This window comes from Oryzias melastigma, linkage group LG21 (genome assembly GCF_002922805.2).
Source record: "Oryzias melastigma strain HK-1 linkage group LG21, ASM292280v2, whole genome shotgun sequence".
Classification (NCBI taxonomy): domain Eukaryota; kingdom Metazoa; phylum Chordata; class Actinopteri; order Beloniformes; family Adrianichthyidae; genus Oryzias; species Oryzias melastigma.
In genome coordinates this window covers 18,599,348-18,624,142 of record NC_050532.1, presented here as the reverse complement: position 1 = coordinate 18,624,142, position 24,795 = coordinate 18,599,348, and the positions used below count along the sequence as shown (strand labels likewise).

Genomic DNA, 24,795 nt, shown 5'->3' with positions numbered 1-24,795 from the left:
TTCACAAGTGCAGAACCCTTTTCAGATTATCTTTTTCTTGTATGTTCTTTTAAATGTTAAATCTTTTTAAAAATCCAATTGAAACGATCTTGTTGCACTTTAAAAAATCACTAAGTTTGCCTTAGTGAAGTGAAAAAATCTATCCCAGTTGAAGATTTTCATTAAAAACAGCTGTTTTAGTAAACTCAAGTCAATTTCGCTTTATCAGTCAAATCAGTGAAGGTTCTCATTCATTGATGTGACATCTTGAAGTGGAATCATGGCATCTGGACTTAAAGATTTCTCTTTTTGAAACGTTTCATCACTCATCTAAATGGATTCATGACCAAGATATTCAGAATTAAATTAGACTTAAAGTCCTGATACCACGATTCAACTTTAAGACACAAAATTAGTAAAGTTAATTAAAAATCCATCATTTTTCTGAAATAGCTTTATTCCCTGTCAGGGTCACATAGTCGCCAGAGCCTGTCCTGGATACTTTTGGGTGAAAGCAGGGTACACCAAAGTCACACACAGAGAAACCACATATGAAGCATGTTTTTGAACTGTGGGAGAAAAAATATCCATTAAATAAAGTTTAAAATGATAGAAAAATTGTAAAAAATAAAAAACAAAAAAAATTTAAAAAGAGAGAAATGAAGATAAAGTGACTTTAATTAGCTTAAAAGCTAAAAAAAATAATGACTGGAGAGTATAAATTGGTTTTATGAAAGTCTTTAATAAACTGTGAAACATAATATTATATTCAATATTTTAATATGGACTTCATAGGATTTCAGAATTAACAATAGTGTTATTCAAGAGGTCAGTGAGTCTTATAAAAACACATTAGCTTGATATTTAAATACTTCCTGAGAAAAAGAAAAGGTATTTCTGTGTAAGAGTATAAAAATATCCCTACAAATATTGCACAGCAAATTAATCAGTTTATCACATCATTATTAAATACTTAATCTTTGTCAGCGAACACCAAGGATGCAAACACATCCATGAGATCTAGTCGGGCTGGGAAGAGAACCCACAATCTTCCATGAGTCCAAGTCAGGGTCGTATTTTTCTATGCTTTGCAGGTACGTCCCTTTGGAGTAGGAATATCCTCCTGTCACATATATGCATCCATTTATGACCACAGCTCCACACTCCATTCTCCTCTCGTTCATCATAGACACGGGTCTCCATTCATCTTTCTCTGTGTCGTAGCAGTCCGCGACGGCCGTCTGCCCACCCACTAAATACAGCTTGTTGTTCAGGGACACCGAACACAGTCCATGCTCTGGAGGAAGAAGAATATTTCACCTTAGGAAACAATAATCAATACAATTTGCTTTGTCTTTAGGGACTAAACTTACCAGGATGAGGACTTATTGTAATGATACTCCATTCGTTAACATCAGGGTTGTACATCTGGATGTTCTCATACGTGCAGCTTCCTCTGTATCCATAGTGGCCTCCAGTCACATAGATTTTTTCTGCTACTGTGCAAGCAGAAGCATTTCCTACACCTTTAGAGAGACAAATGTTAAATCATTTCAGCTTGATTCAATATTTGTGTAATTAGCAGTGCAGAAATAACCCGGTTCTGGAGAAAAACTCCTGGGAAATAAGGCCAATATTTCTCTTAACACGGACAGAGAAGCATCTTAATAGTCCAGTTTTTTAACCGTATCTTAAATCTCTCATCACCAAACGGAGTTTGCTCAATTGTGCTTACATGGCCTCAGTGATCCCGTTAGGGCGCAAGAGGAGATAAACTCAGGTATTGAGTTGTTTTTGTGATAAAGTACAGACTCCTTACTGTTGTCATAACAACTAAACCATCTCCCTGACAACCGAGCAAACCCCATCGACTGACGACACAATCCAGCTGTCTCTAAGGTCAGAAAGAAAGTTTTTGTCCAACATCCGTACATCCAACAACCAAGTCTATGTCTTCTCAGAAAAAAGCTGTGATCATCCTCGGATGTTTTAGCATACCTTGGATCATTTTGGAGACAGAAAACCATTTCTTTTTTAAAGGATCGTAAAATTCTGTCTCTCGCTCCGGAGCTCCCGCTCTGTATCCTCCCAAGACATAAATACAGCCCCGCAGAGCTACAGAGGAGTGATAGTACCTGGCTGTGATCATGGGGCAACCATCGGTCCATTCATCAGAATCACAGTTATAGATAGAAACTCTGTCCAGGGCCTCCACTGTATTTGTCTGGTAGCCGCCAGTCACATAAATGTTTCCCCCAAGCAAGGTGACACTGTAGCTTTCTCTGTCGTGGTCAGGAATGTCTTTGCCTTGCACCCAAGTGTTGCTGATGGGATCCCAGATGTGAACCTCACAAAGAGGGTGCCAGTAGTATCCTCCGATGATGTACACGCTGGAGGATACTTTTCCTCTGGTGGGGATGTCTTTGTCATTGGATCTCAGAGCCTGAAAGATGACAGACCTCAGCTTCCCATCATCTTTTGACAGATACTGTCTGTGCACTTCCAATGAAGATCGGAAATAAATCTCATCCAGATCCAGGTCAATGCAGTGCAGGAGCTCTGACACATAAGGGATGCGCTCATCCAACCCATGAGTGACCCACTTCACAATAGCATCTATGAGATCTTCATCTCTCTGTGTAGTGATGCTCTGAGCAGAAAGCACTGACCTCACTCTCTCAAAGTCCAAATCCAGGAACTCCTCTTGATCAGTGAGCTCCGTGAATCTGCTCAGCATCAGTCTGCGGGCCTCCCTCTCCAGTTTAGTGCACAGGTGCAGCTCAGCGAACGTGTGCATGCCCAGACAGTTGTCCACGTCCAGGAGGCGAACAAGGAAGTCCTCACAGGCTTGTTTGACAGAGGTGAACTGAAGGAGGTCTGCAGCCTCCAGCAAGCCCTGCACGTTCCTCTCAGTGATGCGCACCTGCGCGGTGTAGACATAATCCAGCAGAGCGCGCAGAACTCCGCCGTCCACTCCGGTCAGCTTGATCAAGCTGTTGGATCGTTCCTTCATGTCAGCTGTAAACATGACTTTAAAATAGGAGCTGCGCGCTGCCAGAAGGGCTCGGTGGCAGGGAAACACCTCTCCGGATTCATCACACTGCAAGGTCACGTCAGTGAACAAGCCGCGCGCGTAGAAATGCCTGAGCGCATCCAAAATGTGAGCCGCGTGCTCCCCATCACAGAAATCATGCGTGTAGATCTCTTTGGTGGTTTGAGACATCACGATCCCTATAGGAAAAACAACAACACATTTTGTTTTATTTTGAATCCGCCTTCACCTTGAAATAAATCCATATTTCACAATAGAAAAGGTGGATTACCTTTAAACTCCTTCCATGGATGGATTGCGCTTTTGTGTCCTCTCCCTCCCAAACGCCCCCCTCAATTTAGCTCCCTGTCGGCGCATCGGTCCTATTTTGGTTAGGCTATTTGTGCGCAGTGCTGCCCCCTCCCTCACCCCCTCCTCATCTCCTCCCTGATGTCCAGGTCCTTGACAAAGCCAAGCAGCCCTTCAGAGGAATCCCTCGCACCGCTATTCCCCCTCAGAGCCTATAAATAACCGTCCAGTCTCATGACGCGCGCACGGACGGCGCATTCGCATTAGTAGGAGCTGAGCGCGCGCTGACACTGAACGCGAACTGGATACAGATCAGGAAAAGAAGCCATTGAAAACCAAAATGACCCATTCACGCTTTTTTTCTCACCCGCTCCGGTCGTTGCCATGGTATTTTGTACGTGTTATTCCAATGCGGCCCAAGCTTTACCTAATCCCGTGGATTAACGGCACCGTGCGCCCTGCTGCACTGAAGGAAACAAGAAAAAAGCAAGGCGTGAATATTGGAGAGAAGTTGTTAAATGTTTTTATCTTTCACCAAATGCACAGTGCCTTCAAGATAGTTTGTCTGCAGTATTTTTACGCATGCGTAAAATTACTGAAAAAAGAGCCAATTAAAAAATGCCATTATTAATAAAAAAAAAAAGTAAAGACTTTCTCAATAAATAAAATGCTCTGTATTTTTTGATTGTTCAATTAAAAGCCAAATGACATCCTATACTTAAACTTGAATTAGTTGATTGATTGTCTTATTTTTTCAACTTTTGCATTTCACCTCCTAAATTAAATCATGCACACACACTCACTGGTTCACTTCCTGTTCAACTGATTTTTAACACAAATTTCTAATCAGCCAATCACATAGCAGCATCTCAATGCATTTATGGATGTAGACATGGTCAAAACAATCTGCTGCAGTTCAACCGGAGTATCAGAATGAAAAAGAAAGGTTATTTAAGTGACTTTGAATGTGGTATGGTTGCTGGTGCCGGATGGGTTGCTGAGCATTTCAGAAACTGCTGATCTACTGATTTGCATCGACAACTATCTGTAGGGTTTATAGAGAATGGTCAGAAAAAGAGAAAATGCCCAGTGAGTTACAGTTCTGTGGATGGAAATTCCTTGTTGATGGCAGAAGTTAGAGGAGAATGGCCAGACGGTTCCAGCTGATAAAAAGGCATCAGAAACTCCAATCACTGCAGCGGAGGTCTGCATCTCTGAATGCTCAAACATCCAACCTTGAGGCAGTTGGGCTGCAGAAGAAGACGACACCAAGTGTTACTTCTGTCCTGTCGGCTATGAACAGGAAACTGAGGCTACAATTCACACATGCTCACTAAAATTGAACATCAGAAGATTGGAAAATTGTTGTCTGGTCTGATGAGTCTCCATTTCTAATGCAACATTCAGATGGTAGGGTCAGAATTTGTCATCAACAGCATTAAAGTGTGGATCCATCCTGCTTGTATCAATGGTTCAGGCTGGTGGTGTAGTGGTGTGGGGGCTACCTTGGCACAGTTTTTGCCCTTTAGCATCGATAGAGCATCACCTACCTGAGTACTGTTACTAACCACGTCCATCCCTTCATGACCACAGTACCATCTTCTGATGGCTACTTCCAGCAGGATAAGGCGCCATGTCATAAAGCTGGAATCATCTCAGACTGGTTACTTGAACATGATAATGAGTTCAATGGGCTCAAATGATCTCAATCCGTGTATCATTGTTTATTGTTTTATCATTGTTTATTATTTGTGTATCCAGGATTTTCCGCTTTTTTCATTTCCGATTTTAAGTTGAAAAACGAATGATACACGGATTGACCTCCACAGTCACCAGATCTCAACCCAAAAGATCGCCTTTGGGATGTGGTGGAACAGGAGATCATGGATGTACAGCCGACAAATCTGTAGCAACTCTGTGACTCTATCATGTCTATATGGACCAAACTCTGAGGAATGTTTCCAGTACTTCGCTGAATCCATGCCACCAAGGATTAAGGCAGTTCTGAGGGCAAAAGAGGGTTTAGCCCAGTACTAGCAAGGTGTACCAAGTAGAGTGGGTGGTGAATGTACAATCTAATACTAAGATCTTTGGAACAATTTTAGGATTATAAAATACATTAAGACTTAATCCAGCTTGTTTTCTTAGAGTACCAACTAGTACACCATGAGAGGTCAAAGAGGCTAAAGTTTCATCATCAATTTTTATGATTTGAATTTTCTGTCCTCTTGATAATAATCTTTAGAACTGTTTCAGTATAAAGAGAATATATTAGGGCATTCACTGAAACCCAGACAGTCTGCGTTTAGACTGTAGTGTCTTTTCTCTTACATTTTTCCACGTGAGAACCGTGAGCAGGACTGCAGCGGCTTATCAGTAAGACCCTGAAGGTTAAAGTGGTCTCACGTCTTCGTTTTTCTCAGCCCTCATTTCCTGTTTCTCTTAAATGTCTTTAAATGCAAGACATGACATAGGCTGACTAGGACGTGGAAACAAAACAGGTGGGAGAAAGCATTGGAGCGTAGACACAGGAGGTTACCAATGTCTATCTGTGGTATGTGTTCGACTTGTACTATCAGCAAAACAAGATATTTGAGCAGAAAAGATGAAGAGTGAAACATTTGGGATAAATGGTAACTTATACAACCAACAGTACATAAGACTGTAACTGAAAGTTTAGCAGGTTCTTCTCATGTTTTGCTCTATTGACTAGTCACTAATCTGTGTGACGCTGTGTGAGATAATGTATTGGAAAGATCAGGAGGTTGTTGTCTTTATGTTACATTGACGTGTTGTTTCTTTTTTTTTTTCTATTTAATAATTTAGCCTACATTTGCTCTAAAATGCATATTAAGAAAATGAAGAACCACTTTTATTAATACTAATATTGATTCCAATTGATGAAAACATTACATCATTTACAGCTAATTGGTTAATTTGGGAGAAAAACATTTAGTCTTTTGGAGTCATTTGAGTTTAAAAAGAAAGCAAAAGTTGAAGTGATTACTTTTAAATTAATGTTCCTGCAGAACAAACCAGCAGATGGCAGCATCGTCTCATATTTACATTTCTGTCTTGTTATGTATTGGAAGCAGTAAAAGTAAGTGCATCTCAGTTCAAACTTATTTATTGTGCTTTTTAATCTACAATTTAATTTCATTATGAAATTATATAAGAAGTATATTTTATTTGTTCATCAACACCTACATTTTTAATCGTCTTACCAGCGCTCGAAAGAAGCACTTGTAGAACTATACTGTGTAGCTGCTGAAACAAAGAAAGCTTCAATTTGTGATCAATAAATAAGCATGTTTTAAACCAAAATTGGAAAACACAATGTTATTTTTTTTAATTACATCCTGTAAACTTTAAAAAAATTTTAAACTTTTTAGCATCCATTTATTTTCATATAGTCTCACGCACACTTAAGGGCAATTTAGAGGTTAAAATAAACCTATAAAGCATGTTTTGACTGTGGGAAGAAGACAAAGACAGAATGAGTGAGCTCCTAACTGGTGTGAACCAAGGCCTTCTGTTGAGATCGCTAACCACTGTGCCACCATGCAACCCCAACATTTTAACATACTTTTAAAATCCAATTTGAACATATTTTCCTCAATATTTAAAGATTTAAAGCAATGTAAACTCAATTTCTCTAAAGCAATTTCTAAGGCAGAAAAACAGGCATTAAATCAGATTTTATTGTAAAAATCTTTCATTTTATCAATGAAAGTTATATTCATGTGCAAGTTGTGAGGGTATAGTTTTCTCTAGCCAAAAAAAAAAAAAAAAAACGGTTTTGGAAGAGGAATTTGAAAGAAGTTATCAATATTTCTTGGTGACATCCATACAAAACAGAGGTCTTCCTCTTAAGAGAATAAAATAAAATAAAATAAAATAAAGTTCATCAAGTGCAGCAATGAAGAGCGCAGTAGAGGCAGATTGGTGACTGGCAGTACTTAAGACAATTTAAACAGTGTTTTTGCTAAACTCCAAATACTTTCTTTAAAACATCCCACATAATAGAAGATTTCACTTTAAATATGCTCCAATATCTCTCAGAATCCATTTAGTTTAAAGAGTTTTTACAAGTTTCTGTTATTAGTTGAGTCAAACAAAAACTACCACAGAGGACACACGTTTTGTGTATTTTTTTATTTGAGAATCTACAAAAAAATACATAAAAATATTAGGTTTTACCTGTTAAATTATGCAACTTCTAAACAACTTGTTAGCTGTAAACTCAAAAGTCAAGGCAGATTATTTATATTAAGACCTCTTTACAAGGTTTATTACGATGGAATTTATTCTAGGGGAGGCTAAGTGCTGTTTCCGTTTAAATCTGAAGCTGTGATGCATCCTTTACCACAGGCTTCAAGACACTCAGATCTGGCAGGAGAGAAGACACCCCCATGCAGTGCCACGGATCCTCAGGGTGGGCGGTGGGGGCGCTGAAACTCTGAATCTCCACTCCGTTTGCAGTCAGCACACCTAAAAAGTGAAGAATTTTGAGATTTTTGCATGAGAATTGGGGTTTTAACCTACTTCTATTCAAATGTAACAGTTTAAAAAGAAAAAAGAAATTCCTGAAAAGTGAATAGCCCACTTTCAGTTTATCATGGTTCATACCAGCCAGTGAAGACAGCAGCTGAGGACCACCAGAAGCTTTGAAGAACAGCAGATTTCCACAGAGAGCGATGGGTTGTCGGAACACGCTGCCGTTTAGCTCAAGCAGGACCGGAATCCCTCCTTGAACCGATCCGCTGACGTTGTATCTGCAGCCGCTGGCAACCAGCTCCACCTTACACACACCATCACCTTCAGATGCACCGTGTGTTTGACTCACCTGCAGAAGCAACACATGACAGCTCAAATTCCAGACAAGTAAGTTTGTGGTGGTCAGATTGAGTTAAATGTACCTCGATTTCTTTCTGCTTGGACAGGCTCAGCACATTGATGAGGTTTGGGCGTCTTTCCGTGTCCTGACTGAGCAGGCCGACCAGCACAGCTGACTTCATGTAACCAGCGCAGGACTTCATGCACTCCCCTGGTTTGAACAAAACATAATAATCACATTTTTTGGACAAGTGAATGTCAGATTTCAAAGTAAAATGATCAATTTAGATGAAAAAAAAGACAAGCTGGATCTAGTTTTCTGTTGTCTCCCAGTAATAAGACAAGTTTTCTAATAATATTGCACCCTAAATAATTCGTAAAGTTTGAAAACATTCCTTTAAGCAAAAAATCTGAGAAAAAACAAGAATTCTCATTTTATAAAAAAAAAAAAAAAAAAAAATGATTGTCACTAGGGCACGTTATCTTAAACTAAGAATGAAAAACTTTCTTGATATGATTATTTTTCATGGAAGATTGAAAATAAGATATTTTTTCCTTTCTTAAGATTCAGGTTTTGCTGTGTTCACCTTGAGTGGTGATTTGAACCCAGCTGAGCGGCTTCTTAGCAGCACTGCAGGACTGAAGCAAAGCTCCCAGAGATTCTCCGAGTTTGATGAGGAGGTGGGACTCCTGGGAGAATGTACTGGCCAAAACCTGAGCATTGACCTACAGCAGAACACAGAAGCAGAAAAGTAAGTAAATCTCATTTGCATGTCATTTTTTACAGTTTATTTTGGACATTCAGGGTCTTTAAGTTCCTGACAGAATACAAACTTTGTATAAAAATGATACCTTAAATTCAAATTAGTGAAAACTTAATAATTGCAATTACATTTGACCACAGTTTATGATAAAAATGAACATCTGGGAGGACTTACTGCTCCAACCAGGTTCTTGCCTTTCACCATGTCTACAATTTGCTGGGCAATGTCTTCCCCACAGCGAGCCTGAGCCTCCTTTGTACTGGCGCCCAGGTGAGGACAGCTGATGACGTTGGGATGGTCCACCAGAGAGCGGTTCTTAGGGGGCTCCTGTAGAAGTTCAGTTTTGGAAATATATGGTGAATAAGCACATTTTAAAAAGTTATCAGGATCACATCAAGAAGATCTGTTGTAATTTTTGTGTTTTGAGTTAAATATCTTTCTTAATTTATATATCCCTTATAGTACATATATAATATGTTGGAGCCTAAAAGTCAGAATCTAAATTGGCGTTTTTTGGTACTTTTGACTTTGCAACATTGTTTTGTTTTTATTTTTGTATTTATTTTTATTTTTTTAGGTAGGTCGACCCATTTCTCGTTAAAAAAGGAAGCTAATAACAGGAAGCAGTGGATGCAGTTTACTTTTCATAGAAAGGAACACATCTGTTGAGCTTTTTTTGTTTATTGCCTACTAATTTAAGAGTAGTTTTGTAAGAAAAAGAAATCAGGAAGTGTTTGGTCTGTGACAAATAATCCATAAAAAGTTACACACAATTACACTTATACAAGGATAAACAGATAACTTTTATTAACATTAAGTAATCTGGGGCTTTGCAAACTTTCTTTTCAATTTTGATCCAATAATTTCCCTTTAAAACATTATTTGTAGCAATAGTTGATGCATTTCTTTTCAAACAACTTCAGCTTCTTTTTTTACAGATATTTTTTCATTAAATTACAAAACAATTCCACAATCAACCTAAAACTGTACAAAACAGACAAAATTCTAAGTAGTTTTTTATTATAATTTTTTACAGCAAAAATCACAAAACTTGAAATCAAACTGAATATGAATAACGATAATGAATAAGAAGATGAATAAATAAAGAAAACAAAGCAAAGACAAAGTCAAAGCAATGTGAAACAAACACATGATTTAAAAAAAAGCTTACACAGCTCCAATAAACTATTTAAATACATCTTATGTTTGTTTAAAATCTAAAATGTATAAACTAATAAAATTTTTGGAGCATAAACGATACATTTTGAATCAAAAGTATACTGATGGTAGGTCAGCGTCATTCCTACGTCATTGTAAACAATCTTTGGAATTGCTAAATGAACCCGAGGGTAGATACTACAGGTTAAGTGTATTAGAAGTGAAATATTATAGTCTAAAACTGCAGTAAAATGTATACCCTCATTCTTTTTGTCTGTTTACAAATGTCCCCTCACCCATGTGTGAATTAAGAAGACAGGAGATCCCACCTCATGATAGAAATGAATTAAGAGTCAGACAGGAAGTGAAGGTTTGGTTGGGTATTTATGAACCAGTCCACAAATATTCTGGTCTGAAGATATTTAGATGATTAACATTTGGAGTAGGGAGCTTGTGTCCTGCCCAGTGTAATTTCTACATCATAATCCTGATTCAATGTGATTTGAATAAAAAAAATACACGAAAATTGAATTTCAGGCTTAATTATCTTCATATACAATTGCAGGAGAAGATATGTGAAAAAAAAACGCAATTTTCATCAGATATTACCTCATTAAAGACGTCAAGTCCCGCTCCTCCACACTGTCCAGACTCCAAAGCTCTCAGCAGAGCAGCCTCATCAATGATGCCCCCTCTCGCACAGTTCACAACCTTCACTCCTTTCTTGCACTTAGCAAAAGTGTCGTCATTGAGGAGACCTTCAGAATAAAAGCCAGAGTAAATCCCATATTCATCCCCATCAGCATCTATCCCTTGATAAAGAGCAGAGCTCACCAACAGTGGAGGGCATGAGGGGAGTGTGGACGGTAATGTAATCACACAGAGGCCAAAGCTGCTCCAGAGACATTTGCTCCACCCCCCAGCTAGCTGTCACCTCCGGAGGAGTGATTGGATCGTAGCCAATAGTCTGAAAAGAGGAAAAACCTGTCCTGTTAAAAAATCGTTAAATCCCAATACTACCAACAAGTCTGAGCATGCTGGATTTCTATAACCCACCTTCATGCCAAAGGCTTGCATTCTCGTTGCAACTTCCTTCCCGATTCTTCCAAGTCCAACTATTCCAAGAACTTTGCCGAACAGCTCTGAGCCCATGAACTGTAGTGAAGGGAATAAAGCACCACAAACCCAAAATCCAAACAATGAAAACCCAAGTGTCACATGTGATTACGGACCAGTGGATGAACAGAGGAGCCATCCATGCAGCAGGAATTGCTTTATGAGCCATCTGCAAACGAAGGGCTAGATGGAAACCCCCTGCTTACCTTTTTACGGTCCCAGTTCCCTTGTTTCATTGACATTGCAGCTTGAGGCACATTCCTAAAAAGTACCAAAAAAATACATTTTTGACAATTCCCTTGCTATTAAAAAGTCTATTTGCAGACGGTCAAATATAAAAAGAGAGAGTTTGTACCTTGAAAGGCTCATCAGCAGTGCACAGGTCAGCTCAGCGGCACTAATTGTGTTACCGCTCGGTGTGCTGGGAAAAACAGTGGAAAGTTACACTGGAGTCTTCACTGTGACCACACTCACCACCTGGAGACTCACTTCATGACGATGATGCCCTTATGGGTGGCAGCATCCACGTCCACGTTATCCACACCGGTCCCCGCCCTCCCGATGATCTTGAGGTTGTGAGCTGCACTGATGATGTCAGCTGTTACCTTTGTTGCAGATCTAACCACAAGGCCATCATAGAGCTAGAAAGAGGTCACAATGGGAAAAAAACAACATGACATTTGGGATATATAAAACCCTCAATGCTACTGATGAACATGACTATAACTCAATAAGTTCTTTGACTTATTTGGTGCAAAAGCTGATGAAAATTGTGTTCTTGGTGTTTTAAACATATTTTTATGGTATTTTTCTGATATATGTAAATAAAAATTAAACCTAAAATAGTATTTTTTAGTATTTTTTATTCAAATCATTGTGAATCAGGAGCAAACAAAGAAACAAAAGAGTGTTCGACTCCCCAATGGGAGGGTTTCTCCACGTCAACTGAATTTCTATTGAACTATTTTTTTATTATTATTTTGACACCATAATCATCATTAAAAGACCACTCGGAAGACTTATAACAGCCCAGAAGATGATCAGAATGAGACTTTTAAAGGTTTAGTTCAGTTATTTTTACCAAATAGCCATTAAAATTCATCATTTATATTGCAATAATTAAAAAAAAAAGACAAAAAAACGTATTTGTGTCACCATTGAATTAGACATACTCAGTGTTAGTGAACAGTGTTATATGTTCTGTGTACTGCTCTCCCGCTAGCTTACAGCCCCTCACACCCCAGCCAGTGCAACAAAAACGTCGATTCAATAATTTAAATATAGAAAGAAATTATCTTAATAGATATGGTCCATCAGGATAAAAAAACATGCCAAATTTTCATTTGTGGGTCATTAACTATAGATGCATAATATATTTTTATTTATTTGATTTTGCAGATTTAAACTGAAATCTTATAGATGGTGCCCTCAACTTCATTTGGGCCCAAGGACTCAAATCATGATGAATCCGCCCCTGAAAACCTGCTCCAAGCACAACAGTTCTATCAGATGGAGCAAATAAAAGTTCAGAAGCAGCACTAATTTTTATCTTTTTTTATTAGAGTGTATGTAATCTAAGAAACTTTACAGTTCAAGGACACAACTGAGTGCGCAGAGGAATGCTTATTGGGAAGTAAAGATGAGTTGCATCAGCCTCCCGCTCCTATAGGGCGGAACTGAGCTGAGACCATACCGCAATGAGATTCATCTGACTCCACGTGCAAAATCCAGCAAGCGTGTTTCTACATGCATCCATTAACCTACATGTTACACCTCTGTCGAAAACTATAGCAGAAAAACGTGGTTTGATTCTGCGGAGAATAAAAGTGCACCCAATGCTCTCGGAGCCTTTCAGGACAAAAGATCCTTTCTTACCCCAATCTCTGCAATCAATTCCTCCTTTTTCATGTTCTGCTTCTCCGTCACTTGGATCCCGTTTTCCTCCAGGATCGTCCTGCAGCGGGGATCGACACTTTCACTGATCAGCACGGATTTGATGGATGTCGGGGCCATCTTGGGGATGTTTTTTTCTCTCTCTGTGGAGTTGTGGTCGCAGGGCAGCCGGCTAGGAGCTGGAAGAGTTGGTGAACTGATGATGGGTCCTCCTCACGGTTCCTCCCCCATCTCCTTTCTCGGAGTTGAAAGCGAGCGTGGTCCCGCCTCCCGCACATCACTCGTTCATGCGTGACTGGAGATGAATTCAAGGTGTCACTTTTACAGCTCTGACAACAGAAAACTCACTGGAAGCGCCTCTTTAAGAACCTAAAACCAGCTGCAATTAGTATAGTTATATGTATAGGACGCAATAGTTTCACCACAATTGGCTTTAACTTAAAAAAGTTCTACAAAATGTAAAAAATACAATGAAAAGTGGCTAAAATTGTGCAATTTCTGAATAAAGACAGTGAAAAAAAACTGAAAATGTTCTACCTAGTTACTTGATTAGTGTACATTAGTGCTGAGTAACTGAAAAACAAACAAATAAATACAAACAACAAAACCAAAGTGCTAGAAGGACTGCACAAGGGTAAATAAGGAAAATTCAAAAATAATAATTAAAAAACATTGTAAATATTAAATTACTATAAGGCTAAAAATGTCCTATAGGCTTGAGTTGAAAAGTGAAAAAAAAAACATCTTAAATTGAAATTGGAAAATGAAAAATCAATGATAATAGTTTCCTATAAAAGTTAATTGTTCACATGGGGTATAACTTTTTTATTTTTATGTCATATGTAACTTTTAAAGAAGAGTTATGATGAAAAAAAAAACTATTTTATATTATATTATATTACTAAAAGTTTATTAAATCTTTTTTGCAGAAATTATTCTGACTTTCTTTGCTTTAGGAACAAAGTTTATAATTTTTATGACTCTTTCAACATGGAGTTAGTATTTTAAAAGTTACCATAATTGAAATTTCAAGCACAAATCTCTAGAAGGAGACAAATATCTTTCTAAACTTTTAGGCCTCTTTTTTTGTAGCCATGTGTTACTTTACCTTCTCCAGTTTTATCACATTATTTACACCCATATTTGTTATTGTGTAATAAGCTGTCCAGATAAGAGCATTTTAGCAGAGCAAAACCAAAATACAGCTAATTAATCTTGCTTTTCTTCAATTTCTCTAGAAAATCAGATCATGTGAGTCCAAATTAAATTCACTGTTGATCACCTGACTCATTAAAGTGCGCATGACGGGCTGTCTAATCTGATTTAAACACAGTCATTCAATAGATGTCTAACAACCACAACCGTATTTCAACAGGAATGTCTTAAAGTGTGTTAAGTCCATAACCAATTTAAGATTTTTCTTCATTTTTTTTTTGTCCAATCAAAGATTTATGATGGACTATATTATTTACTTTATTATTTAAAAAAAAAACTTTAGTAAAATGATGCAAGTCAAGTTAAAGTCACTGTGGCTTCATAGAAAAATTCATAGAGTATTAGTTTATTATTATTATGTGAGATTTGAAGAAATTGTAGTTTATTAAAATCGTCAAGATTAATGTTCAGCCAAAACTGTCTAAAGTGACTTTGTATCAATAAAAAATAGAGTCAAAGACTGGACTAATTTTTATATTTTTTTAACTTAAGTAAGTGGATTTTTCTTCAGTTTCAAAAAGAAACAATATTCACAGATTAACAAGAAAGTAGAAAAAACACTTGGTTAATTATTCAGATTAAACTAAAATTACATAATAAATAAAATTATAGTTTTTTTTTTTTAATCAAAATGTTCATTTATCTTAAAACACATTTTTTAAAGATGCTATTAGGGTTTTTTGCTATGAAAAGACATGAAAATAGCATAAACTAAAATATTCAGAAAACACAGGAGTGGGTTAAAATGAGACTTTCTAGATGACACAAGTGTTAAAAAGTAAACATGGCGGATATGTGCTTGTAAAATCTACTAAAATTCCTGGTCCAAGCACACTTTGAGCACCTAAAAAGTAAAATTAAAAAACATTAGCTTATTGACAAGTATTATCTATCAGTATCGACTGTTATTCCATTCTGGGCAGGCGTCTGGGACTCACAGCTGTTACCAGGTGAGAGGTGGAGGACAGGTCACCCTGCAAACCTCTGAATCTGTCTACTACACGTGTGGTCTGCGTGACTGCTCCAGTTTGACCTTTAACTAGAAAGACACCAATGGTGTCCTCACTCTGAATAGGGTGACGTCAGGGGCTCTTCCCTTTTGGCGACTTCTTTTGAATTTGTTGATAAATTATACCTGAGTGTCATTTTTCATTCGGAGCTCACTCTGTTTGCCAATGAACAAGGAAGAGCTTGTGATTGGTTCTCCCGTTGCCGAGATACAACACAACAATGTTAGCCTGTTGCCAGATTCGCCTCTTGAAAACGTTGAGAGAGAGAGGCTCTCTGATTGGCTGTTGGTGTTCTAACGAGTTTGCTGATTGGTTGTGAGTGTCAGACAGGAGGCTGGGTCTGTTAGCAAAAAAAAAGTCACCCACTTTGGTTCCCTCAGCTCTTTAGGAGACTGGGTTTGACTGTAAATATAATATATTTGAATAACTTCTAAATTTATACTTACAGTAAATGTAATTACCTTAAATAAAAATGGCATCACCGGATCAGTGCGGCCGTGGAAGAGGATTCAATACAACTGGTGAGAACTTAAAAGAAAGTACATTTAAGGCGTTTTGAAAGCATTTTATGTACCACGGGTATCTTATATGTAATGTATAATGTCCAATGAGGTGTCCATGATCGGAAAATATCGAAAATCCGGAGATGTAAAGATAAAAAAATTAAAAATTAAAAAGCTCATGAAGTAGTTTTCCTAGCTCGCCTTTAGTACAAGAAATAACCAGCATGGACTTTGATAATCAAATGTGTATTTTTAAAAAGCATTTTCTGGTGATCAGGCCAGCGCAGTAATACAGAACATTCAGGCTAATTGACCCGAACTTTTTTGGGAATACATTTATTTTAATAGACACCCTGCAGCCAATCAGAATCGAGTATTCACCCACACCATAATAAACACAGATCACATATTGATTAGTTACGTGTCCATGTTAAAATGGTATTAAAAAATAACTGTAAAATCACACTATATGCCCAGACAAAGAATTTAAATTAAGGTGTGTCTTCTAAAGAATTTACAGTCAACGAGAAGGTTGTGTTGTGGTGATAAAATCATTTCTTTGAAGGATCAGCAGAAGAAGCCAACATCCAGCCCCCAGATTTAAAAAAAGTCCTGGTCTTAAAGAAGGCCGACTGGCTCAGAATTGCAGATGAAACAAATGAGGTCAATAAAGAAAGGGAGCGTCTGAGAGAGGCAGCTAAACAAAGAGAAGAACTGCACCTCCACTCTAAAGAGATGGTGAAAAAGTGGTCCCATACTGTTCTTGTGAGTATTGGTGGTTTGCCTTTATAAAGTCAGACGAGGTTGTTATGAGAGTTCTGAAGGTGAACTGTGAGCGCATTTGTTTCAGGGTCAACGAAAAAAGAAGCTGGAGGCGAAAAAGGTTCGAGAGCAGATGGAGGAGGAAAAACGAAAACAGATGGATTTAGAGGAGGCCAACTATAGGGAACAAAAGAGGAAAGAGGCTGTTAAAAAGGCAGAGATGCAACTTTATTATCAAACCGACAGGGTCAAAGGATTACACGTGAGTAAACATTTAGTATGTCACAGTGCCCTCTTTAAGTCTTGATTCTAAGCAGCAATTGCTAACTTTACAGAGTGCCCTGCTGCTTACCGAGGTGCTAAAGGAGCGAGAGGCTCAAATCGAACTAAAACAACAAACAAAAAGTGCCACTAAGAAAGTAGAGAAAGAGATCCTGGAGAAGATCAAGACCAGAGAGGATGAGGCCATGAAGCAGCAGGAGGAGAAGACACTGCAGAAGAGGCGTGAGAGGCGGGTTTTTGTTGAAGACCTGAAAAACCAGTGAGACTTCTGTGATTACTAATTAGTATTCTTAACAATTTAAAGAAAGATACAATTTTAAGATACATTTCTTTTATATCTTCCCTTCATCATCACAAAAATGGCACAAACTTCCAAAAACACGTTTTCATCTGAAATTATTTGTATTATTATCTAGAATAAAGGAAAATGAGTTGACTCGAGAGCAACAAGAGCTGAAGGAAAAGCAGAAGGACCAAGAGGAAATCCAGCGTCTCTATGAACTCCATCAGAGCCAGCAAAGAACTGCTGCAGAACGACAAGTCATGCACAAAAGAAACATCAAGAAAGCTTGCATGGTAAGATTTTGTTGCCGCACATTATTATTTACATTTTTTTTTTTAGTCACATAGATGTATGTTTTCAGGAGCACCTCGAACAAAGAGACCATCTGAGGAAAATGGAAGCGCAAAAGCAGAAGACTGAGGAGGAGCAACGGAAACTTTTTCTCACCGCCAAACAAAAAATGACAAAGTTACGGAAAGAGAAGGATAAAGAAATAATACGGTAAGAGTTTGTAAAGCAGTACGTGTCTGGTAGGTATAAATTATTGAATCGTTGTATCTTCCAGTGAGGCTCAGGAGCGCAGAGAGATGATTCTGAACAAACTGGTGGTCACTCAGCAGCAGCAAACGCTCCACGAGGAACAGAGGACGGCTAAAGCTGCAGAAGAATTGGATGCAAGACAAGCTCTACTTCATCAAGAGCAGCAGCAGAAGAAAGCTGCGATGCTGAAGTCGATCACTGACCACAGAGAAATCATAGTAACTTGTGTTCACATGCGTGAAATTTTCCTGTTTCGGCATCAAGCCTTTTACAGCTGTATAATATCTTTTACAGAGAAAAGAAAAGGAGATGAGAAGCAAAATTTCTGAGCAGAAAACTCTGGAGGAAACGATGTCAAAGATGGAGGCTGATAGAATATTTGCCGAAATGAAGCAACAGGAGGTCAAGAAAAAAGGAGAAGAGAACGAGAAATTGAAGCAATTTATCATTGCACAAATGGTAATTGAAAAAAAGTATTTTTTACATAATGTCCATATTATATTTGAGTTATACAATATTCATTACAGGCTGAAAAGCAAGCCAGAGATCAGCATGAGATGACAGAAGACCGCAAGTATGGCGAGATGAATGCCCAACTTATTGCAGAGGAGGAAAAGAACTTTCAGGAGTATTCACAGCAGGTTATCGACTCAGCAGCAGAGAAAAAGAAAAACGTTTTTCCACTTTACAGAGCTGCAAGACGAGGAATAAAAGCTGGGGACATTTCCACTTTCAAAGGAGTCCAACCCACCTACCTGGTCCAGGATGAAACTGGGACTCCGATGCCCAGATACGTCACTTGTACCACAGAAAATATCAAGAAGCTGCACGAGGCTGCAGACATCCATGAAGCAAAGAGGAGACTTGGATTCACATGGTCTTAGATGACACATTTTTGACTAAGTAGTGTGGTTATTTGTTCCTTTTGATTGGGATGTGTGAAATTGTCGCACTCTGAAATGTGTTGCAGATTTCCATGCTGGTTTGTTTGTTGGCATTTTGTCAATAAATCCTTATACTTAATATGTTTGCTGTTTATTCAAGCTCTAAAAACATACTTTGTTATATACTCTTTGTTGTAAATGACTGCAGTTTTCTGTAAATCTTCACAAGGTTTTTACAAATTGTTGCTGGTATTTTGGCCCATTCCTCCATGTAGATCTCCTCTAGAGCAGTGATGTTTTGGGGGTGTTGCTGGGCAACATGGACTTTTAACTCCCTCAAAGATTTTCTATGGGGTTGAGATCTGGATACTGACTAGGCCACTCTTACGAAGCCACTCCTTCATTACCCCAGCAAATCAGTCGTCCTGGTCCCTTTGTGACGAGTAGAGTTCTTACCAAAAAGTTGTATTTTGTTTTCATCTGACCATAGGGCATTATCCCAATCCTCTTCTGCTCTCTATCAAACTTTAGACGGGCCTCCTCATGTACTGGCTTTAGCAGGGGGACATGTCTGGCACTGCAGGGTTTTTAGTGTGTTATGGATGGTGGTCTTTGTTACTTTGGTCCAGTCCTCTGCAGCTCATTTACTATGTCCCTCATGTGGTTCTGGGATTTTTGCTCACTGTTCTTGTGATCATTTTGACCTCACAGGGTCTGATCTTGGAGGGAGTTCCAGATGGAGGCAGATTATCAGTGGTCTTCCATTTCCTAATATTCTTCACATTAAGCTACTCACTTATTGCAGATTCAGTCTTCCCACCCTGGTGAAAGGTAAACTATTCTGTTTCTGGTGTTCCTAGACAGATCTTTGGTCTTTGCCAGAGCTGAGTTTGGGATGTGACTGTTTGAGGTTGTGGACAGGTGTTGTTTATATAGATAACGAGTTCCAACAGGTGCCATTAATACAGATAACGAGTGGAGGACAGAGGATCCTCTTACAGAAGAAGTTACAGATCAGAAATCTTGTTTGTAGGTGACTTAAAACTTATTTTCCACCATAATTTGCAAATTCTTAAAAAAATATATCAGACAAGATTTTCTAGATTTTTTTCTCGTTGTGTCTCTCATAGTTGAAGTATGCCTATGATGAAAACTACAGGCCTTGAAGAACTTTTTACCCCCCTGTACATGTGGAGAGAAAGCACAGTCAAATTCAAATATTTAATAAAACTATTAAACTTTCCATAACTGCATGTTTAGTTGTAAATGTTTTTAACTTAAATTTGAAAACCAGCGACAATCCGTGCAGACACATCTAACAAACCTAAAGCAGCAGTTTTGCGTACTTTTATGTCTTTAATTGCATTAAAACACCCAGACCCATTTTTTCATGTAATGATAGCCTTTTTTATTGTTGCAATTCTGATTACAAACAAATGCTTTGGACTGAGCCTCTACTTTATTAAAAGCTATTACAAATAAAAGTGTTTTTTTGTCCATCATCAACAAACACCCAGGCTGATTGCCTTAAAACAATGAGTACAAATCTCGTTCAAACTGCTCGCCGTTTACACCACGTTCACAAGAAAATTACAGTAAAAATGTGAGGGGGTTAGATAGGGGCTGGGAATAACAGAGTACACAATTTAAATCAAATAAAGGTCCAAAATAAAGCATGCGTCACAGTATGAATGTCGTCTCCAGATTTGAGGGGGAAACAGAAAACTAGAAGGGCACAAAACAACCTTTGAATTTTAAAAACAATTAATTTTGTGGCTTTTTTTATTTCCCAAGAATCAAAACATTACAAATGAAAAACACCAAAGATGATTCTTGCGTAGCATTCTGTAGTTTTAGCTCCAAAATAATTTCATCACTGATGCACTTTGTCCTCGCAGGTTTTTAGGTCTATAACCTCCACCTGTTGCAAATTAGTACTAAATTGTGTACATTTTAAAAGATGTAGCCTCTCATTTGCTGTGGAAGTAGTGAGGCTGTGATGACATAAATCAAGGATTTTATACTCCATGTTTTGGCGGGTGTTACAAAGGGCATCAGTCTGAGTCCGAGCTGGAGCCAGAAGTCGACTGGCTCTTCTTATCGCTTTTCTTTTTGCCTTTCGTACTGTCTGGTTTCGCTGGGCTCCTTCTCTCTCTGGAGGTACTCTTTGCGCTCCTCTTGGCTCTGGGGCTGCTCTGACTCTTCTTTTTGTCTGCTCGGTCCCTATCAGAGCTGCTGCTACTGCTGCTGCTGCTTCGTCTCCTTCGGCGCTCTCTTCGGTGAGAGGACCGCTCTTTGCTGTGGTCTCTTCCACGACTCCTGCTTCTGGAGCGCCGGCTTCTCTTGGAGTCTCTCGTTCTGTTTCTGTCTGGACTTCTTGATCGTTGATCTCTAGACGAGCGCCTCCTGCTCTCCTTTTCGCTGTTGTGTCGTCTCTCCTTGCTCCTGCTCCGGTCTTTGCCCCTCTCTTTGTCCTTGTCTCTTTTCTCCTCCTTATCTCTGGACCTTGAGCGTCCGCCTCGATCCCTGCTTCTGCTGCTGGATCTACGCTCGGCCTTTGCAGATGCTCTTTCTTTGCTGCGAGACTTTGTTCTAGTTCTCTCATCACTCTTGTCTTTGCTCTCGTCTTTGTGTTTTTTGCTGGATTCCTGACCCTTGTCTTTATCTTTACTTTGATCTGACTCCTTTTCGTTTTTAGCACTTCTGTCATTGCTCTTCGATCGACCCTTCCTGTCGTCGCTCTTGTGTTTTTTACCCCTGTCTCTGCTTTTTGACCGTTTGCTCCTCTCTCTGCTTTTACTGCGACTCTGGGATTTATCCCTTTTCTTTGCCTTGTGTGTGCCGTGCTTCCCATCCTTTTCTGCAGCCTCCTTTTCTTTGCTTCTTGACTTACGAGATTTCTTCTCTTTTTTACCCTCAGAAGTTTGCTCTTGCTTGGAGTCCGACGCGTTTCTCTCTCTTCTTGGAGCTTTAGCTTCCTCTTCCCTTGCTTCATTCAGCTCACTTCTGCAAAGAATAAAAAATAAAAAAAAATTCTAGCATCTGCACTTAAATGAAACGTGTTTCACCCTCAAGCAATACAAGGAATGCTGCATTTGATCCCAACAAAGCTCAAAGACGGCTCTCGGGTGACCCTGTGAGGCTGCAGTTGTGCTGCTTGCAGCGATCACCATTGAAGTTTAGGAAAAGTAAATAGACCCTGTTCAGTTAACGGCCTCATTCTTAACGCTGATTTGTGCTCGGATTTTAGACTGTTTAGTTGATTCTGTTTTCTTACGTTGAGTTTTAAGTTTTCACTTTAGTCTACATATACAGTATTCCTATTCTGTTTACATTCTAAGGACAAAAAATATGTCAGGGTTCCTACAAGTTTCTTCGAGTTAAATTTAAAACCTTTTTAAGGCCATGTATATAAGAAAATTAAGACCAATTTGTCCCTTGTTTAGATTAAAACTGTAGCTTCTAATTTTATTGCTTTGTTCCTGCTTTAGCTCACTTTTTTTTATTTTTTTAAACTGGACATTCAGTGTATTTGTCCATAACACATGGTTCTGCCACTGTTTATTTACATTATTTGATCAAAATAATTGTGTTTAAAAAAGCAAACTTTGGAGTATGGATAAAGTATCCAGAGTGAATAGCTTTTTAAGAATAAAAATAAGTTTGTAGTTTTACATCAATAAGTGAGCTCACCTGTCACCCTTTATCCAGCGCTCCCCTGTGACCGCCCTCATCCTTTGACGCTGCATTTCATGACGCCAATGAGGAGGAGTTTCGCTCCGCCTAAAACGATCTCTTGATCTTGAGCGAGATCGTGATGGAGTTCGGTATCTCTATGAAAGTACGAAAAAAAAAATGTAAATAAAACCTTTTTTACCTAAAACTACAGAAACCGAATACTCTTTGTTCATAATATCTCAGTAATTCCAACTGAAGTAAGTAAAGCGGACACAACAGATGCAGAGCTCCTACCCTCGGCCCTCTGCCCTTTATCTTCCTCCCTGATCGAGTCGTCACCACTAATCGCCTGTCATATGCTGAATGAGAATTATACGCACTGCAAAGAGAAAATAGAAAAAAATTAATCGTCAAAGAAATCAAGTTTAAGTGTTATTCCGGGAGTTGCTTCAGAGAAACTAACTTCTCCCTCGGCCGGTCTTCTCTCTTTCTCTGGTCCTTTTCTCCGTCCTCATTTGGCTTCTCGACTGCTGGAGGACTTTTCCTCATGAGGAATCGATTCTCAGGGACGGGTGGTATTTCTTCAGGCCGTACGGTCGATGTAACCAACTCCTCTTGCTCTTTCTCTTCAACAATCTCAGGTTCTGACCTGTGAAGATTAAAAAAAATTAGGCCCCTGAGTGTTTTGTGATGTCAAAAAGTCAGTAAGTGAGAAAAAAATGACACACTTTTTCTTCTCCTTCTTCTTTTGCTTCTTTTTGAGCTTTTTTGCTTTCTTCTTTTGCTTCTTAGATTCCTTTTCTGACATTTCAGAATCAGAGGAGGATTTGGAGGAGCTTTCAGAGTCACTGGAGCTGCTGCTGGAGCTTGAGGACCTCTTTTCTTTCTTTTTCTCATCTTTCTTTGCTACAGAAAGAATAAAGAGCATTAAAAGTTTAACCCAAACCATGAAGAAAAAAAAGGAAAGAAACTTACATTTAGATTTAGGGACAAGTTCTCCACAGTTGAGGATTTTCACTTCCGCATACGGCCGACTGTTGGGATCCGTTTTCTGGTTCTCCATAGTTTGAACAATCTCTTGGCCAGAAATCACTTGACCAAAAACTACGTGGACACTAAGGGAAAACAAAAACAAATAAATAAACCAATCATTAACATGTACCAAGGCAAAATTTAGCTACAGTTAACTAAAGAATTTTGAATGAAACACTTACCCATCCAGATGTGGTGCAGGTTTAGTTGTTCTAAAGAAATCCACATATTTTTAGTAAGTATTTTGTGTGTCGATAATAAATATTAAAACATTAAATGTACAAAAAGAATAAGAGTACTTACATAAAAAACTGAGACCCATTTGTGTCTTTGCCTCTATTGGCCATTGACAGCAGATAATCCTTATTGTGTTTAACAGCAAAGCTTTCATCTGGGATTAAAACAAAGACAGAGATTTTAGTAAACACAGAAATGTTTATTGAAAAGACAATTTCTAACTTTGGATTGCAGCTTTTTACCTTCAAAAAACCCTCCATAGATGGACTCGCCTCCTTTTCCATTTCCTGTAATGTAAAACAAATTTTGTACCCTGAGAACAATAGACTCATATGGACTGTGTTCCAATGACTGTTTATTGCTGACAGTTCCATTTGCCTGCACTGACTTTGGAAGAAGGGCCTTTGCATTTGCTGCCCCCACCACTTGGAACATGCTACAAAAGGAATGGAAACTTACAGAACTTCTACCGTTAAATGATTTTAAATCCAAGTTGAGAGCACAAGAGAAAGATTCGTTTATCTGCCACCGTTTTAAATGAAATGTTTTTATTTTAACTGAAATTGACTTTTTTTTTGTCGCCTCTTGGCCAGGACTCCCTTGTAAAAGAGACTCCTTAATCTCAATGGGACTTCCTGGTTAAATAAAGGTTAATAAAAATAAATAAATAAATAATAATAATAATAATCATTGAAAAAATCTCCATTTGAAATTATATGAATAAATGCTTCCAAACACTAATGTTTTTCCTAAAAATTTATGTAAATATGTCTTTTGATACTTCTGCTTTAGAACATCTTTGAATTCTTGACTAATCTGATAAAAATATTTTTAATCCGCTTAGATTTAAAGATTAGAATTAAAGTTTCACTCTGGTTATCCTATTAACTAATATAAAGGCCTTCCAATTAGTCTTTTTAAATTATGATTATATCGTTTTAGCAAAAATTAAAAAACCTGTGTCATTTTTTTTCAGAGAAGTGTAGCTCATTAGAAAAGATTGTTGACATGAAGTAAGCCTGCCCCCATATCCCATTATCCATATGTATACACACACTCTCACACGCAGTATTGGAGCTATCCAGTCGTACAATTTTGAGCCAGATGCTAGCTTTGACGAGGAAAATGAAGGATATATTTGTAAGTGCATGCAAATGAAGTGGAGCAGGAAACCTGTGGCCCGCCAAGCGTGTTATCGTCTGACGCCAGCAAACAACTCACCTTCACTGAAGTCGCCTCCTTGGATCATGAAATCCTTTACGATTCGATGGAAGACGGATCCT

At 38.4% G+C, this 24,795-nt stretch overlaps 4 protein-coding genes across 4 annotated transcripts in view; 1 reads left to right on the top strand and 3 right to left on the bottom strand.

Moving 5' to 3' along the window:
* Positions 1 to 701: 701 nt before the first annotated feature.
* Positions 702 to 4,099, bottom strand: klhl23 (kelch-like family member 23). Its single transcript, XM_024287311.2, has 4 exons — positions 3,303 to 4,099; positions 1,978 to 3,210; positions 1,353 to 1,505; positions 702 to 1,276 (listed from the first exon to the last, which is right to left on the bottom strand). Exons 2-4 carry the CDS (start codon positions 3,200 to 3,202, stop codon positions 963 to 965), a joined length of 1,692 nt encoding a protein of 563 aa, XP_024143079.1. The 5' UTR covers positions 3,203 to 3,210; positions 3,303 to 4,099; the 3' UTR covers positions 702 to 962.
* A 3,360-nt stretch (positions 4,100 to 7,459) lies between these two features.
* phgdh (phosphoglycerate dehydrogenase) lies at positions 7,460 to 15,295 on the bottom strand (the record flags this gene model as incomplete). The annotated part of the gene is given in 13 exon segments (XM_024285849.2): positions 7,460 to 7,810; positions 7,949 to 8,165; positions 8,239 to 8,366; positions 8,743 to 8,881; positions 9,094 to 9,246; positions 10,687 to 10,835; positions 10,912 to 11,044; positions 11,134 to 11,232; positions 11,400 to 11,454; positions 11,549 to 11,614; positions 11,683 to 11,834; positions 13,069 to 13,381; positions 15,240 to 15,295. Coding segments are annotated over 12 exon segments (1,584 nt in total). The 3' UTR covers positions 7,460 to 7,655.
* Positions 15,296 to 15,627: 332 nt separating this feature from the next.
* On the top strand, positions 15,628 to 18,704 carry ccdc173 (coiled-coil domain containing 173). The gene is made up of 9 exons (XM_024285856.2): positions 15,628 to 15,832; positions 16,380 to 16,579; positions 16,665 to 16,838; positions 16,912 to 17,117; positions 17,275 to 17,434; positions 17,503 to 17,642; positions 17,707 to 17,899; positions 17,976 to 18,140; positions 18,209 to 18,704. The coding sequence occupies exons 1-9, from the start codon at positions 15,784 to 15,786 to the stop codon at positions 18,563 to 18,565; spliced, it is 1,644 nt and encodes a 547-aa protein (XP_024141624.1). The 5' UTR covers positions 15,628 to 15,783; the 3' UTR covers positions 18,566 to 18,704.
* A 1,915-nt stretch (positions 18,705 to 20,619) lies between these two features.
* The window catches only part of ppig (peptidylprolyl isomerase G (cyclophilin G)), a 4,546-nt gene continuing 370 nt past the window's right edge, over positions 20,620 to 24,795 (bottom strand). The window contains exons 3-9 of the mRNA XM_036209771.1: positions 24,734 to 24,793; positions 23,755 to 23,799; positions 23,579 to 23,666; positions 22,707 to 22,892; positions 22,538 to 22,622; positions 22,259 to 22,398; positions 20,620 to 21,571 (exon numbers count right to left, since the gene is read on the bottom strand). Coding sequence (XP_036065664.1) covers positions 20,620 to 21,571; positions 22,259 to 22,398; positions 22,538 to 22,622; positions 22,707 to 22,892; positions 23,579 to 23,666; positions 23,755 to 23,799; positions 24,734 to 24,793 — 1,556 coding nt within the window. The remainder of the gene's footprint in view (positions 21,572 to 22,258; positions 22,399 to 22,537; positions 22,623 to 22,706; positions 22,893 to 23,578; positions 23,667 to 23,754; positions 23,800 to 24,733; positions 24,794 to 24,795) is intronic.